General features: G+C 39.8%; 1 protein-coding gene across 1 annotated transcript; it reads left to right on the forward strand.

The window, feature by feature from the left end:
- Positions 1-904: 904 nt before the first annotated feature.
- LOC139327322 (keratin, type II cytoskeletal 8-like) lies at positions 905-14,688 on the forward strand. The gene is made up of 9 exons (XM_070957122.1): positions 905-1,192; positions 4,680-4,888; positions 5,878-5,938; positions 8,245-8,340; positions 8,733-8,897; positions 10,408-10,533; positions 11,860-12,080; positions 12,801-12,850; positions 14,528-14,688. The coding sequence occupies exons 1-9, from the start codon at positions 905-907 to the stop codon at positions 14,686-14,688; spliced, it is 1,377 nt and encodes a 458-aa protein (XP_070813223.1).
- The last annotated feature ends 3,877 nt before the right edge of the window (positions 14,689-18,565 follow it).

Genomic DNA, 18,565 nt, shown 5'->3' on the forward strand with positions numbered 1-18,565 from the left:
GCTGCCACCTGAGCGCCTTTGCTGTCCTATCACCTTGTTATATCGCCGGGGTTTCTAATTTGCATGGCCAGGTAGCGGTCAGCCAATGAGGAAAACGCTGCGATTTTCATTGGTGGAACGACACCCGCGGATCCTCGCAATTTGCATGCACAGAGAGAAAGTAGCCAATAAAGGAGCGTTCTATTTGCATAAACCTTTCATTAGTGACAAGAGTAGGAAAAAAAGCTACATTATTATTATTATTATTATTATTATTATTATTATTATTATTATTATTATTATTATTATTATTATTATTATTATTATTATTATTATTATTATTATTATTATTATTATTTATTTTGTCAAACACGTAAGATAACAGATATAAGTATAAACACGATTATGAATACAGGATAAGGATACGAATAAATGAGGACAATAGGACAGGGACAGTAGGCACGTTGGTGCGCTTATGCACGCCTCTCACATACTTTAGGTCAGCCATAACCAACAGTTTTCAAGCAACTTATTTGGAGCTCATAAAAGATCCCGTTGGAAAACCAAGTTAGGGAGACTGTCGGGAGAACCTCAAAACTCAGACCTATGGAGTGAGATATATGGGAAAAGACTGTTGCTCGTCTCTGGGATAAATCCGACTGCTAAGGTATCGCGCCGGGGGCGTGACTGGTTGGGAATGCAAATGAGGTATGCAAATGAGGGAGCGGGGATACAGTTATAGGCGAAGGTAAATAGGCAGGTCGAGGTAAAGATTGGGTGGGCGTTCGTCTCAGCCAATAAGACGCCACGATAGGCCGAGAGGGTGGGGTCAAAAGCTTCTCAGGTACGGTATTTATTTCGTAGGGGGCACCGAAGTTCTGTCTCGCTTTAGTGGCCAATTGGAAAGTCAAGCGCGCTTTGCACCATGAACATCAATTACCATAGCCCGAGGAGTACGAGCTTTAGCACTCGATCCCTCGGATCTCTTCCGAATCGAAGCTCTTTGTACCGAGCCAGTTCGGGCAGCTTTCAGCCGGGACTCTTCCGAGGATCCTTCAGTGCTTTGTCCAACTCTCCCTTCTCTACCTCGACGCCTTTCCTCCTCCCCTCGCTGCCCGGTTTGGAGATCGATCCCAAGCTGCACCAGATTCGCACGGAAGAGAAGGAACAGATCAAGGGGCTCAACAACCAGTTCGCCTCCTTCATTGACAAGGTGCGGCTTTGCAGACGCGTGTGAAGAGGCGAGCGCTTGTGGGAGAGGGAAGAGTAACTGCGTCCGTGCCTAGTTGGAGCTTGCGCGGCCGTTAATAAAGAGGGTACTTAAGAGAGAAAAAGTATGTCTAAAAAGTTTGTAATACAGATCTGCACGGATTCGAAGTTGTTTGTCTCGTTTAGTGTTTCTATCAGCCGAGACATTAATTAATTAATTAATGCCGGTAGTTTAAAGCTGTACTTCAGACTGCAAAGAAAATAAAGTCCAGGGGGAAAAGGTAGTGGCAATTCTCTTATATTTTGTAACGCAGAAAACTACTTGAATATCTCCATAAAGTCATCAAGGATTGCATTAAAAGTTTAAGAACGGTGGTCTTTTTAAAGCTACTTTTATTGCAAAAGAATGGTGCTTATTTTTCCCCCCAAAAAAGAAAAATCTTTAAAGCGAAATCGAATATAATAGAAAGCGACCATAACAATTGAAGGATGCAACCAAAATCAGTAGATGGGATGCTTCCCAAACCATTTCCTTTATTATACAAAGCCGCTTACAAGAAAGTCCTTATTTAAATATCCTTGTGATTGAGTGGATTTTATGTGTTGTTATCCCCCCCTCCCAGAAAAAAACACACCCTTTTATCCAATTTTGAATAATTCACCCAGATTTGGTAAGCACCTGGCATAAGGATTCCAGCAGCAATGGAGCAGAGTGAAAATAGTGCAAAAAGAAAAATGTATAATAAACATATACACAGACAGTGACACAAGATGGGAGGGTAAAATAACAGTTTTCCCTCTGTTGCAATATTTTCAGGATCAGACTCAATAAATCATTTGAAAATTAAGAGTTCAAATATGTCTCTCTTTATTTACATAAGGTATTCTATATTCACTGAATATTCACAGATAGAAGCAAGGAATGGGTGCGTGCGGCTCCTTATATATACAATGGGTGGAGCTAGATATGGGAGTGGTGAAGTATGAATACATTAAAAAGTGAAGAATAAATTAACCCCTGATATCCCGTTCATATACTATTTACATAATGGAGAATAAGGCATTTACTTGTGACACCCTCCATTAATAACTCAAGAGAAAAGATGCAAGCCAGTATACCTGAAGAGTTTTCCAAACTGAGAATTGGTAGTGTGACCAAAGAGGTGCAGGAAACAGGTTTAAGTCTCCTTTCACTACGGTTCTAGCATCACATGGTTACTCCTAGGCTAGCTTGAAAAGAAACTTTAAAGAGATAGAACCCTCAGAGTAGGGTTCCTTTTTCTGCACGCATCTTTCAAACCCTCTGCAGATTCCCTATTGCTGGGGTCTGCAACTTTGGCAACTTTAAGCCTGGAGGACTTCAACTCCCAGAACCCCCCAGCCAGCAAATTCTGGGAGTTGAAGTCTGCCAGGCTTAAAGTTGCCAAGGTTGGAGATCCCTGCCCTATTGTATGTATGTATGTCTGTTACACAGTACAGCTGTTGTTCTAATTTTAGATGGCAAGCAAGTAAAAAACAGTAAATAAAAAATTAAAATACAGAAAATTGCAGCGCTTCCAACCTCAACACTTTCCCATATATCCACAAGGCATGGTTCTGTGCAGCAATCTCCTATTGTCCCATCATTTTCTTTAGGTCTTTTTGGAAGACTAAGAGTGGTGAGATCTCAAGAGGAGATCAGGCTTCACAAGATTTCAGGGAAGTGACTTGGAACCACCCACCCTATAAGACCTAATGGAACAGGCAGATACCTTCAGGGACAGGTGGTTCCCACAAATAACCTAGCTCTGTACCTTTCAAGGATTTAAGGTGAAAAACAATATCTTGAATTCCACTCAGAAAAATCTGGAAGCCAATGCAACTGATCACCAAACTAATGACAAAACATAGAAACATAGAACAACCAGCTTAGAAGGGATCAAAGCGATGGATAGCTTTCTGCCTTCTGGGATCAACCATCAACAATAAAGGAATGAGCAGCCTAGATATCTGCCACAGACTGGCACTTGATAGATCATGAAAGTCTTGGAAAAGATATTCAAATATCTTGATGTCTCTATAGCTGTAAAGATCAGAATCATACAAGCTATAGTATTCCCTGTGATTATGGAAGAAAAAGTTGGACTTTGAAGAAGTAGAAGAGTATTGATGCTTTTGAATTCCAGTGTTGGAGAAGACTCCCAGGAATATCGTAGGCAGCCAAGAAAACAAACAAATGGGTCATTGAACAAATCAAAGCAGAGTTCTGGTTTGAGGCACAAATGATAGGGTTCAACTTTTCCTACTTTGGACACATTATGCAAAGAGTTATATTCCTGTAAAAGATTGTAATGGTGGGAAAGGTGGAAGGAAAGAGAAAAGGGGGATAACCACCAGCAAGGTAGATAAAACAGAGTTACTTAAGGGATGGATCCTTGGAAGTGCTGAACCTAATTTAGGAATCATGGAGAAAATCTAACTATGTGGTTGTTAGGAGTTGAAACAATTTAATGGTTCATAATCATTTATTTATTTATTTATTTTATTTTATTAAATTTCTATACCGCCCTTCTCCCGAAGGACTCAGGGCGGTGAACAGCCAGAAGATAAAACATAGAGATACAAAATTTAAAATAGATTAAAATGGATTAAATAATTTGGCTGAATTTTAAAATACCCCATAATTAAACAGATTAAAATTTGTGTTTAAAATTTAAATTTAAAAAAGGAGAAGATTTAGGCCAGACCAGCTTGATGAAATAAAAATGTTTTAAGCGCGCGACAGAAAGTGTGAAGATCCGGGATCCTCCGTATCTCCGGGGGGAGCTCGTTCCACATCGTAGGTGCCCCCACAGAGAATGGCTCTCCCCCTGGGGGCCGCCATTCGACATTGTTTGGCCGACGGCACCCGGAGGAGCCCCTCTCTATGGGACCGTACTGGCCGGTGGGAGGCTATTGGTGGTAGCAGGCGGTCCCATAGATAACCAGGTCCTAAGCCATGGAGCGTTTTAAAGGTGGTAACCAGAACCTTGAAGCACACTCGGAAGACCACCGGGAGCCAGTGCAGCTCGCGCAGGAGAGGTGTTACATGGGAGCTCCACGTTGCTCCCATAACCACCCGCGCGGCCGCACTCATAATCAAGTATAGCTCACACAGCAACAGTGTAACACAGATGAACAATGGGGTAGCCAAAAATATTCATTGTGCCACATTCTGGACCAGTTGGGACTTTATGTTTAGAAAAAAAATCCATGGCAAGAATTCGCTAAGGATATCTTCTGTTAAAGTTTAACGGATATGTGAGAAGCAAGCAAAAGTGTAAATAACTGAAAACCAGTGGTTAAAAGTAATTTTATCTGATAGCAAATTCCACAGATTCTTACACAGTGGATGTATGGGAGTATACATAAATGGCCAAATAAAACTCTTGTATCTTGATCAAAGAATTTTAAATGCCTTTCCTGATTCTCTTTTTAGTTTCTTATTTATCTCTCTGTTTTCCCTCTCCAAGGTACGCAAGCTTGAGCAGCAGAACAAAGTGCTGGAGACACAGCTGAAACTTCTGAAGGGCAAAGACCAATACAAATCCAATGTGGGACGTATTATGACAGCCCACAGCCAGCCCCTTAAGCAGCAGATAGACATGCTCAATCAAGATAAGATGAAATTGCAAAATGAGCTGGATCAGACACAGACATTTCTGGAGGAACTAAAAAGCCAGTGAGCACATCATGAGAGATAATGGGAGATTTGTTATTTAATATTCTGTTTGTATGCATGAGTACATGTGTGTGTCAGGAATTGACTTCAGAATTTTTTTCAAAGGAGCAGCCTTTTTTTTTTTTTCAATTAACTTATGAGTAGAATGTTGTGGATGTGTCATTAGTTATAAAGTGCTCAGGATGGGTGAAAGTATAATGAAGGGGTAGTGCACCAATCTATCTGCAGCCACTTTTGCGTCAGAACTGATTTTCAAATGCACACAGCCTGATACCAGATCTCTGTCTGTTACTAAAACTGTCCTTCCTTCCCAGAAGAGACTAACCTCTAGCCATTATATTACACTGATGAGAAAAAGAGATGCAAGAATTTGAACAATAATTTATTTATAAATAGGTCTCGTATTTGATATACAACAGATACTGGAGTTCTTTAGTTTTTCTACAAAACATTTACTTTGCAGAGGTTTTGAAACATGAGAGCTTATCTGTTTCCAGTTTAGCATGCTGGGAGAAAAGTGACATTTGGCTTCCCACATTCCATTAAATCCCAAGGGAAGATATAATGAGGGGAATTCTGCTAGGGGGCATTTTCAGTAGCAGTGCAAATGTCTCCACTAAGTGATGGTTGTGCCCTTGTGAAGTTGTTGAGCATTTATTCTTCTGCCTGGAAAAAAAATCACCCACTCATTTCCCTGCCCACACCTAGATGAAAAATTTGGAAAAGCAATTTATGTCTCATCTTATTTTACGTTGGCTGAGTTTTAATATGCCATCTATTGAATTCCCAGTGCTACAACTATAAATAGATAGTTTCCTATTTATTTTATAACATTAATATAAAATGGTACAAGTTGGATGCTTTGAAGACAAGTCTCATAGAGGCTAGAGAAAAAGAAGTTGGTAATTGGTACATGCCCACTCAACAATGACATTAATTTGTTCCCCATTGCACTTTACAACTATTGTCTTTTGTCCTCTAATCTATAGGTATGAAGAGGAAATAAATCACCGTAACCAACTGGAAAATGAATTTGTGGTGACGAAAAAGGTGAAATGAGTACTGGAGCACTAAAAATTACTGGGACCAGACCTTCTTACCTTTGACTAAACTGGGATTGTTTTTCTCTCTTCTACAACTTCAAGCTAATACAACTTTCTTTCCTGAGGAGTTCAAACCCAGATTGTGGGGGCAATAAGCTGACTTTGTATAAATATACAAAAGTATGAAGGCTATTGCTTAATGCATTGTAAGCCTCCCTGAGTCTCCGGAGAAGGGCAGCATATAAATTAAAGCAAAAAAAAAAAAAAAAACCCAGTGGTGAAATCCAATTTTTTTTACTACTGGTTCTGTGGGCGTGGCTTGGTGGGCGTGGTGTGGCTTGGTGGGCATGGCAGGGGAAAATACTGCAAATTCTCCATTCCCACCCCACTCCAGGGGAAGGATACTGCAAAATCTCCATTCCCACCCCGCTCTGGGGCCAGCCAAAGGTAGTATTTGCCAGTTCTCTGAACTACTCAAAACTTCCGTTACCAGTTCTCCAAACTGCTCAAAATTTCTGCTACCGGTTCTCCAGAACCTGTCAGAACCTGCTGGATTTCACCCTTGGTTCAAACTGTTTTCAGTGTCAGCTTTCCTTCTCCATATTCATCCATTCCCCTTACTTTTTCTTTTCTTTCTGAGCAATACGGCAGAGGGCTGTTGGTGTGACAGAAGGGGGACTGTTAAATGTTTTTGCTTCCACACTATATCCTTCTGTGAAATAGGAAAAGTGTACACAAGGTGGATAGATGGGTAGATACATAGACAAAGTTAGCCTGACTCGATTTCCATTCTCATTTAACTTTAACTAGAGAGAACCAAGTGAAGTTCACTTCAAGTATTCCTTCTTCCTGCACACTAGAAAAAATGCATAGATTTGCTCAAGTTTCCAGAACTTTTGAAAAGAGCATTGTTTTGCTATATGCAAAATGGCTCAGGCTTCCAGCCAAGCTTATCAAACAGAGAATCATGGCAGTTGTTAAGTTAGGAACACGGTTGTTAAGTGAATCTGGCTTCCCCATTGACTTTGCTTGTCAGAAGGTTGCAAAAGGTGATCATACGACCTTGGGACACTGCAATCATCTTACATGTGACTCAGTTGCCAAGCATCTGAATTTTGATCATGTTTCCATGGGGATACTGTAACGGTCATAAGTATGAAAAACCATCATAAGTCAATTTTTTCAGTGATTGTTGTAACTTTGAACCAGGGGTGAAATGCTCCCGGTTTGGACCGGATCGCCTGATCCGGTAGCGATGGTGGCGGATGGTTCGGAGAACCGGTAGCAAAAATCCCTGCCCCCCCCCATGCCCCGCTGTGCCGCGTGATCATCAGAGGCTGGGTTTTTTTTTACTTTTAAAAGAATCTTTTCTACAACCTCTTCAGCCAAAAAAATGCTTTTAAAAGTTAAAAAAAAAAGCCTCTGATGATCGCGTGGCTCAGCTGGGATCATCAGACTTCTAAAAGCATTTTTTTCTGCAACCTCTTCGGCCGAAGAGGTTGTAGGGGGAAAAAATGCCTTTAAAAGCCTCTGGCGATCCCAGCTGAGTTGCCTGATCGTCAGAGGCTTTTAAAAGCATTTTTTTCTGCAACCTCTTAACGTTGTAGAAAAAATGCTTTTAAAAGTAAAAAAAAAATGTTGGCCACGCCCACCCAGTCGCATTACTCCCCCCCCACCAAGCCACGCCCACAGAACCGGTAGTAACAAATTTTACATTTCACCACTGCTTTGAACGGTCACTAAATGAACTGTTGTAAGACTACTTGTATTTGTCTGTTTAAAAGATTAATATGGTTGCTGATCTAAAAAAAAGCCAACTCTAGGAAACTCACAATCACTATTAAAAACCCAAACCCAAATAAAAACCCAGCGCCTCAATCATCTCCTTGGGAGGCCTCACAACCAACTCCAGGCATCAACACCTGGGTGGTAATGACCTTCTGCAAGGTTAAAAATGTGGGCGCTTGCCAAATTTTGCATGAACTGCTAAGGTCCACCATGAAAAAAATGGATAAGAACAGGAAAAGAACTAAATTAGACTGAATGAAATATGACTGTAGTTATAATTAAATTACATACTATCATTTTGATTATTCACAGTGTACATTTAATAATTCCCCCCTTCAATCTCATATTAAACATTACGATTCAGAGGCAAGTTAGAGGCTCACCAAAAAGTTTAGGATCATACATTTGACCTTGTATTAACTCAAAAACTGGAAAACTTCCACCTCATACAGTACTTAGAGAGATTCAAGGAATATGATAGGTATTCAGAGGCAAATCCTGCTGTCTGCTTTTCTCTTCTGGCAGGACCTGGATGATATTTACTTGCAGAAAGTAGATGTTGAATCCAAGCTGGAGAGCATCACAAATGAAATCAAATATCTCAAACAGCTCTTTGAAGAGGTGAGTACCAGAGACAAAAATGAATGAATGAGTGATGTATTCATTATATGTGATGAAAATTATCAGGAACATTGTTTTTCCTCTCATTTTCATTTGTTTGCTAGTAGCTCTTTACAAGAGCACTGAGGAAAGAACAGATAGTGCAGTGGCTGGGATCAAATTCTACCTCATGATTAAGCTTTCCCTACATCAAAAGGGGCTACAATTGCAATGTTATACACCAGGGGTGGGCAATTGTGGCTCTTTTACAACCTGTGGACTTCAACTCCCAGAATTGTCAAGACAGCCAAGCTGTCTCAGGAATTCTGGGAATTGAAGTCCACAGGTTGTAAAAGAGCCACAATTGCCCACCCCTGTTATACACAACTTATGCCTTTCCTGCCCCCATCCAGGAGATCAAGGAATTGCAATCTCAGATCCAAAATGCAATGGTCACTGTGGAGATGGACAACAACCGTGAATTGGAGATGAAGAACATAATTGATGAAGTGAAAGAACAATATAAAACCATGATTGCCAAGAGCCGTGATGAGACTCAACAGTGGTACAAAAACAAGGTAACTGGTTCACTTATCTCCCTGTATCCACATCATGAAAGTATAATCTGTACACATGCAAACATTGGTAAAGGGCAATCTTATTTTGCTACCTCTTTCATATTAATCTGAGAAATCCAGTTTCCCAATACAAACTGTTGCAAGATTAAAAACAAACTAGTTTCAGATTCAAATAAACAGAATAATCAGATTCTAGAAACAAGGAGAAAAGAATCTGGCACTGTTTTGCAGCTCAGTGGAATCTAGGAAAGTATTTTAGGATTTGCAGGACCAGCAGAGGTCTATTGAGCCATGGTGGCGCAGTGGTTAAAATGCAGTACTGCAGGCTACTTCTGCTGACTGCCAATTGCCAACAGTTCGGCAGTTCAGTTCTCATCAGCTCAAGGTTAACTCAGCTTTCTATTCTTCTGAGGTCGGTAAAATGAGGACCCAGATTGTTGGGGGCAATATGCTGACTCTGTAAACCCCTTAGAGGAGGCTGTAAAGCACTGTGAAGCAGTATATAAGTCTAAGTGCTATTGCTATTTCAACTAAGCTACTGTAATCCTTTAGGTAAGGCCTGACGTGTTCCCAGAATGGGTCCCAGCTGGTGCTGAAGCCAATAAAGACCACCAGACACAAGGAATGGCATTTTCAGCTGCTTTTATTGGAGCAAAAGGGTCTCAGCAGCTGAAGGAGCCAAGACCCCAAACAATACACAAACACAAATTTTATACAGTTATGATTAAGGAAGTTAACACCCTAAGAATCAATCATTGATTCCTTGACACATGTTTCTTTTGATTGCTTTTTCTACTTTATCCTCCTTTGTACATTGCATGTTTATGCCAATAAGCTTTCTTATCAAAAGAGGTGTGTGGTTTATTATTATAATAAGCTAGGGGTTACCAAAGTTTATGTCTATGTGCCTTAGCTAGCATCCTTCTAACAGTGTCCTTCTAACTTGTAACTTTCTTGTTGCTAGGCAATAGTGTCCCACCATTCATAATCTTGTTACACTCATCACAGCTTCAGCTTTCTGCCTTGGCAATTCTTTAAAAAACTTTCCTCATTCCAACCTGAGTCCTTCAACCAGGGCCTGAATTTTCAGGATGATTCTATCATTCCAATATTGTAATATTGCAGTGCCAATAATGCTTCATGATCCTCTACTGCCAGTCAGTCCTCATCTAGTTGTAATAATGAGGCATATGTGTATTTAAACATGATTGTAGTATCATGACTCGGACCCAATCTTTTGCATGACCAGAAAGGACTTTGGCTAATGCCTGAAACTTCTCTGACTTCTAATTATGCCTTCCATGCCCTAGATTTTATCCCATGCTTGTTCTAGAAGGAATCTAGTATGTGATATGATATCCCACATATCTGGAAGATCTGAGGGTGGGAAATCTGCCTATACTGTTTGTTTGTCTACCTGAGACCTGCTATTCTTGCTATGGACCCTGTGTCTTACTCCTCTGAATATACTATCATAATGATTCCTGTTTATCCCTCTCTTACCTTCCAGATTGATGACATTGTAAGGCAAACTCAGAAACATAATGATGAGATGAAAAACATCAAAGGCCAAATTGCCGAGTTGACTCGCTATGCCCAGCATGTCAATGGAGATATTGAGGCCTTAAAGAATCAGGTAAGCTGCCAGTCTCTAGACAGAATCATAAGTCTTAACCAGAAATATTCATGACAACAGAGAACACACAAAGCTGGTGGGGAAATGAGACTCTAGCTACAACCCATTCTGGGATTCAGCCTTGGGATCCAGCCAACAGTTTGTTTTGTTCTCTTTTGTAACTATCTTCATACCTGTCCTTAATTTGTCCAGCTGCAAGTGTCCTCTCCTTTTTTTTAAAATAAAACACAAGAGGGCACAATTTCTTATGAGTGGGACAGGCTTCTCAGAAGCTCCAGCTGTAAATTTTCCTCTCTTCCATTAACATTACTAGATGAATCCAGGAGGCCAGCATTTCATTCCAAAGGTCTTCTAACCCCAAGTGTTGTCTGGGCTCATAGATTGTGTGAAGCTGTGGTGTGGCTCGTGTAGTTTGGAATAGGCACAGGGATAAACAACCTCTGTCCCTCCAAAGTCTTGGGTGCAGTCTATTCAGCTATGGAAACTTGCTGAGCGATTTTGGCCCAAGTCCTAGAGGATTGTTAGGAAGTTAAAATGATGAGTGATCCTTGTGTAAATTGTGCTGAGCTCCTTTGAGATATAAAACAAACAAATTACTATTTCCCTCTAACAGCGCTTACCAATAATATTTGCTAATGTGACAAAGGCAATTTTTTAAAAAATAGATTGGAAATAGCCATTGGTCCTATCGCTTTTTGGAAGGCAAACATGGCCATAGCATTCAAAGATCAAGTACAGCCCTCAGCCGGAAAAAAAGTTGCACAGTCTTGGATACCATACCATACCACACCACACACCACACACCACACCACACCACACCACACCACACACACCACACCACACCACACCCATCACACCACACCACACCATACCACACCACACAACACACACCACACGACACCACACACATCACACCACACATACCACACCACACGTCACACCCCACTCCACCCCACCCACCATACCACACCACACACACCACACGACACCACACACATCACACCACACCACACCACACCACACACACCACACCACACCACACCACACACCATACCATACCTTCTTTTCTTGGCTGACTTTTAGCTGTTTCTTCATTGAGAGGTTATTTCCCTTGAAACATCTTCACAGTCTTCTTGGCTATTCACAATAACCATGTAGAATGGAAGGCAAGCAGCTGCAGCTCGAAAGAGCCCAGTTTTCCCCCCACTATACTTAAAGAGGGAGGCTTTGCTTCTGATCCCTTGCTGCCTCTTAATTGCTGAGCTCTCCATAAGGCTTTTCACCCAGATGGTAGAAAGTGAAATGTTCCTCTTTCCTCCTGCCCAGCGAGCCAATCTGGAAAATGCTGTGGCTTCAGCAGAAGAACAAGGAGACCAGGCTGTGCAAAGTGCTAAAAGTACCATCCAAGATCTGGAGGAGGCTCTGAAGCAAGCCAAACATGACATGGCCACCAAGATGAGAGAATACCAAGAACTGATGAACCTCAAGCTGGCCCTTGATATAGAAATCGCCACCTACAGAAAGCTGCTGGAAGGAGAAGAAAACCGGTAAGCAAGCGTCAGCTTGGACTTTTCTTGCATGGGTATGAATTGGTTCCTCTGCACTTGATCATCTAGGGCAGGGGTGTCAAACTCACATCGTCATGGCGGCATCACATGATGTATTGAGACTTTTTTCCTTTTCGCTAAACTGGGCATGGCCGTGGCCAGCATGTAACGCATCTGGCCCGTGAGCCGAGAGTTTGACAGCCCTGATCTAGGGCAACTTTCTTCAGCCTAGGGCCCTCCCAAAAGGTTGGATGTCAGTTTCCAGATAGTGCTGGAGGATATCATTTTGAAGCAGATTGATCTAAGAAAAAAGGGAAGGGACAACTTCTGTAGATGGTATGCTGCTTTGGAAAGGCCCTTCGATGCTGTCATGTGCTGGCTTGCAAATATATAAACATACAGATCCCACCCCAAATGAGGATGTAATCAGGACACAAAGGGCTTGAATCCTTCAAGAACAGGTAGCAGAAATACAGCTGTGAAGATAGTTACTGTCATTTGGGATGGGACAACAAGAGCATTTTAGGAGAGCATATTCTAATAAAGGTTTCCAAGGTTTCGGGCATATCTTCCCAGCCATCCTTGGAGGTTCCCAAAACTGAACATAGAATCCTTTTTACAGGTTATACCAGTAAGGTAAAGGCTTTTTCTCCAAAAGAACCCATGCTGTCTTTCACATGTTTTCCAAATTCACAAACATGCTCTTTTTATTTCTCCCAGAATGGTTGCTCAGGTTCCACCACAGCAGGTCAATGCCATTAACAAGTTAGGTAAGCCGTCTTCTTGTTCTGATGGGTTGAAGTAATCAACCATCTCTCTTTTGCTGACCTTTCTCCTTCTGAGGTTTTTGGTATTGTGGAAGCTTTATTCTACCTTCCAATTCTCTGTGAGCCTTTTGCAGTGTCCTGAGTTTCATCTGGGTATTTCATGTCCTGAAAAAAGCTGAAACAAATTGAGGGCAAAGGCTTATCTAAAAATCCTCTTTTGCCATCTTTGCCATTCCATATCCCTGAATTTTAAATTATGTGTCCGATAGAAGTATCACTTATTGTATGCTGCAATGATATTTAATTTTCAAATTCAAAAACTGGTGTGCAATGCGGTTTAGCACTAGTGATTGGTGATAAAGAGTGGCAGTAGTTAACATCAAGCTTTTAAACAGATCTCAACATATGTGCTTCTTGCCCACGTTGGAGGATTATCTGGGGAATATTCTACCTACATAAACATCACTATCATCTATCAGGAAGCTGTTCTTTACTTATACATTGTAGAAAAACATCTGCTATGTTGGGCAACATGATTTTGAGAGACATTTATCAATTATTAATTCGCTGAAGAACTGCTGTTAAATTTTTAGGACAGCTCTGCAGTCTCCAAAATCTTAGTTGAAAAACCACTACTATATATTGATGCCATTTAATGGAGGACATGTAATATTTAGAACTAGAGAACCGAGGGGAAATAGTATTTCCCAGTCGATGTTTGAAACCAGTCAAAACAAACAGGAAATAGAAAAAAATGTAAAGCATATGGATTTTTAATTTTAGCAGTCTGAATTCAAATATTGAAGTTGCAGATTTCATCCAAAGACTGAATGGAACATTAGCCCAATGTAGAATTATAGGTTTTTGTTCTACCTCTGAAACTGACTCGGTGCATGTCCATGGGATTAGGGATAATAGAACTGCCAGCCACATAGCCTTCTGTTACTAAATGAAATGGATGAAGCCAAGGCCTTCCATGTTGTATAGTTTGCTGCTGCTTCATACTGCATGCAATTACCACCAAAGTGTTCTCCAAGAATTGGCAGAAATATGTAAAACCTATTCTCAAAGTTATTGCCTGAATGTTTCTCTATTGCTAAGACACTACAAAAATATATTATTATAGTGCAAGATAATCCTTTTAATCTTAATTCATCTAATATTTTTGATTGTTGAATAATGCTAACTTCTCTGCATTGCCCATTTGAGATAATGGACTAGAACTCTAGATTCTTCTGAGTCATGTAGTATCAAGAATAAATGTTTGATTAAGTGTTTCTCCAGTCTGAAATTATCTCCTGCATTTGACTTTCTCTGCCAAAACCACCTTTCTCCAAGAAATCATTCAGCAGGTGTATTGGAAAACAAGTTCCATCAATGCCAGCCCAATCAACATAGTTTAGTATAATAACATCTGAAACCCAACACATTTGAAGGAATGGAGAAGGAAACTTTAACCAAGCTCTTGTTTATTGCATGCGGTCAGTTGACCTTTTGTTTTGTTTTGTTTGTTTGTGGGTTTTTTTATTCTATTGGCCTACTGACTTAACTTGCATAAATTCTCTGGCTTCCTCTTCTGCCAAATTGTTTTGGTGAGCCAATCAAACACTTCTGCATTAAGCCCTTCCTCCTCCTCTGATCCCTCTATCAAATTCTGAAATCCATCCATTGCTTCTGCAGCTGGACTCCTGGCTCAAGGGATGCCTCTTCCCTCTCACACTGGGGCTGCAGGGATTTTGGTCTCCAACAGCAGCTCATTGAAGAGGCCTTTGATGATCAAGACCATTGAGACCAAGGATGGGAGGGTCATTTCAGAGGCCAGTCATTTTTCAGAGAAGTGACTGGAATAGAAGCAGCAAAAAGTCAATGTATCTTAAATACATAAAATGGATTGTTTGTATAGCCTCTAATGATAACCTACTTAATATACCTCCACATCTTCTCCCAGGCAGTGGTGTTTCTTTTTCAAGCTACAATGGCTCAGTTTGACCTTGCCAATAAAACGATGCAGATAATATGTTATATTTACCAATTTACATTAAAGCTCCTGGAAAATATGTTGTTGGTTTCAGTTTCTTGCATGAGTTCTATCAGCAGCCCTATGCACATCATTGCTCAACCCCAGATCCTGACTTCCTTTCATACTTTGTGTCATATATTTATTCTCTGCTTGAGTTAAGAAAGGAAATTTTGATCTTTCTAAGTGAGACATATACAAAGTAGTGTGCCAAGAGCACAAATTCTCAGATTCTAAGAGGAGTGACATTTTCAAGATAAGGACATCATTTCTGCAACAAAATGAAGCCTGGAGAATATACCAGGAAGTAGCTGAAGGGGAAAATACATACCTATATGTGGATGAATAGCATTCCTTCTGCTGCAGCTCAGACATTTGTTACTGTACTAAAGCAGTTCCTATGTCTCTTTGCTATACCTAATTATAGTCTCTCCCAATCTTGACCTTGGATGTTTTTGGATCCAGATTGGTAGCAGTGATGGAATTTATAGTGCAGAAGTATTTCAGGAGCCATTTTGAGAGAGACCTCGTCTAGTAATGACTAAGAAGCTAAACCCGTATATAGACTTCAATGATCAGAGAAACTTGGTTCCTAAGGTTCTTGTTAAGTTCTATGAGTTAAAATCAAAATAATTTTAAGAAGTTTAATATAGTGTGTAGAGATAGAGATAGATAGATAGATAGATAGATAGATAGATAGATAGATAGATAGATAGATAGATAGATAGATACAGACAGACAGACAGACAGACAGACAGACAGACAGGCAGAGATAGATAGATAGATAGATAGATAGATAGATAGATAGATAGATAGAGACAGACAGACAGACAGACAGACAGACAGACAGACAGACATAGACAGACAGACAGACAGATAGAATAAATAGTAAGTAAATAAATATATAATTGTTACTATTTGGGAGGGGGGTTATTTAAAAACTACTTTTAAGAGTTTCCTGGTAAAATATAATTATAATAAGCAGCCATCAATCAGTCTGGCCTTCCTACCAACTCTTAGTCAGACTAGCTGGAAGAAAAACGTTTTGGATCTTTCAGCTCAAAAAGTCAGAAATATAGTACTAAAGCAGCCCTGGTCAAGCAGTGGCTGTGTAACCATGCAGTGTTGTATATAAAAGCAATGATGCCAAATCTCCAAACATAAAAATGAATTTATTGGGGATGGGAAAATATACCAAAAATGAAAAGGTAACAAGTGAAGTTAATAATCACATAAATATAGAATTCCAAACAAACCAGCCCAGATAAACTAATTATTTACTGCCTCCTTGAATAAGCTTTTGGCTTTTATGACGTACTTGGTCCATCTTTGTAGAAGGCTGATCTGGGCTTCCTGCTTGGCGGATCCTAGGTAAGTATTTCTTATTTCTTTCTGACGAATTATCAGTTAAATTCCTGCCATGTCTGTGTGAAAGATCAAAAGTTAAGGTATTTCTATGGTATACATTTCTGTTAATGTTACAAAGTAATAGTTTCTTCTAAGAATCTGAGAATTATATTTGTGTGTGTAGATGATCGTGTCAGAAAAAAGCAAGAGAAAGAGAGAAATAAGGGAGGTTGCCGGAATCACACTGCACATTCCTAAATATTGTTATGGAATAATAGATCCCCCAGTTTTGTGGAGAGACAATGGTTGTTAAAATACTTATAGCCTGTCTGTGTCTATCCCTTCAATTTATAAGAGGGTCCAAAAGGGCTAAGAACACAGGAGATTACTAATTTACAGTGCAATATGAAAACTGGCAGGAAAGTAAAAGGTAAGAGACCCCGAATCCCTCCCTATCTTTTGAAAATACAACTCCCAGAATGCCTCATGCCATCTGGGTCTGCTGAGACTTGTAGTTCTGCTAGAACTCAAATAACTTTCCTCTCCCTACTTTAAGGAGTGTGGTATCTATTCGGGTATTTAAGTCTTCCACGTCAATCCTAAAATTGACAGAGCAAAGCAAATAAGAGACAGGTCCTGTTGTTCTTGTGACAGCAACTATTACTGGGTACTGAAAGTTGAAAGTTTGTAAGACATCATGGACAATGTGTTCTCACCCTGCTTATAGTGATGTAGGTAAGTTTATTTTAGACCAGGAACAGAGTTTTTCTTTGGATAATAGAAAGGTGCTGAATTGTTTTATCCAGTCCTGGGTATCTGGGATGTTACTTGTAACTGTCCACTTAGATCACTTCAAAAACAGACTAGGTCCTAGGCAATACTTCAGGCCAGTTTGAGAAGCTAAAGTCATTCTTTGTCCATAAAAGGCTAACTGGACTGGACCTTTGCAATGGAAGTATGGCATGACGTCAGCCCTCAAGGAACACTATCCACAGAATGAGAAGAAAGAATATCAGTCTGCATTTAAAATGTTCACAAACATTCAAGTGGGGATTAAATGGAAGATAAAATAAACCCATTTTAGAGAGCTGCCTTTTTAAAACAATGCACAAACTTTGAAATTTTTCACATATCTTCCTCTGACATATTTTTATACTGACTTTTTAGAAACAGCAACTTTATCCTCAGTCAGAGCATTAATGTACTTCACAGTGTTTTTGTTACAGTTCAGGAGTTTTCGTGCTATAGCCTGAATTTGGACTATCTGCATTCAAAGCAGATGTTTTCCTAGTGAAAAAATTATGTCAACCATTTCTATAACAACAAAGTCAATATAGTCATCAAAAAAAGAGGAGCCTGGATAGCTCAGCAGACTAATGCATTGTAATTTAACTCCAGCTGTCTGCAATTACTAAGTTCGAATCTTGCCAGGCTCAAGGTTGACTCAGCCTTCCATCCTTTCTAAGGTAGGTAAATTGAGGACCCAGTTTGTGGAGGCAATAAGCTGACTTTGTAAAATATACAAAAGTATGAAGGCTATTGCTTAACGCATTGTAAGCCGCCCTGAGTCTCCGGAGAAGGGCAGCATATAAATCAAATTAAAAAAAATAAAATAAAATCAGAGTTTATTTTTTTCAGTTTTGAATACAAAATCCAGAAGGGGTTTTCAAAACAAAACTAGATAGAATTTTCTCTTTAATTAGAACAATCAATTTTGCCATCTTTGCCAACGCTATTGCCTTCACCATCCGTTCTTCCATTGTGGGAATTAATGGGTCCTTCCATTTATGTGTATATAAGATTATCACCACTGTCAACATGTATGAAACAAAGTTCCAAATTTTCTTTCAAGCTCTGTGAATTGGTTTGTTTTTTTTAACTTTGTTGTACTCTGCCCAAAGTCACTTGTTTTGTGAGATAAGCGACTATATAAAATTGAACAATAAACAAAAATGTTTATGTTCTTCTGAGCCTTTATCACAAACTGAAATTGCCTAAATAAATTATTATGGCAAAAAGCACAAGAGAAGCAAGCTTGCAAATTAATTTTTTCCTCTTCAGAAGTGGAGACAGATTTATGTGGAAATATGTGAAAAGGTTACAGTGGCAGACCAAAAGCACAGTTCAGTGACATGGAGAGTAGAAAACATTTGTCAGGAAATGATGCAGCATAAATAGCATTCAGGCAGACCTGAAGGTTCATACAAGGGTGGCCTCATATTTAATCATAAACTTGGATTAAGAAAATGCTTTTTGATGTTGTCATTTCGCAATATGCCCAAACAAACTGTATTGTGGTTTAATATTCATCCAACATGCTAAAGCAATGCTGAATTTCCACAGTATGATGAAAT

Source organism: Pituophis catenifer, unplaced genomic scaffold (genome assembly GCF_029215685.1).
Source record: "Pituophis catenifer annectens isolate HBS135680 unplaced genomic scaffold, rPitCat1.0.hap2 SCAF_1, whole genome shotgun sequence".
NCBI classification, from domain to species: domain Eukaryota; kingdom Metazoa; phylum Chordata; class Lepidosauria; order Squamata; family Colubridae; genus Pituophis; species Pituophis catenifer.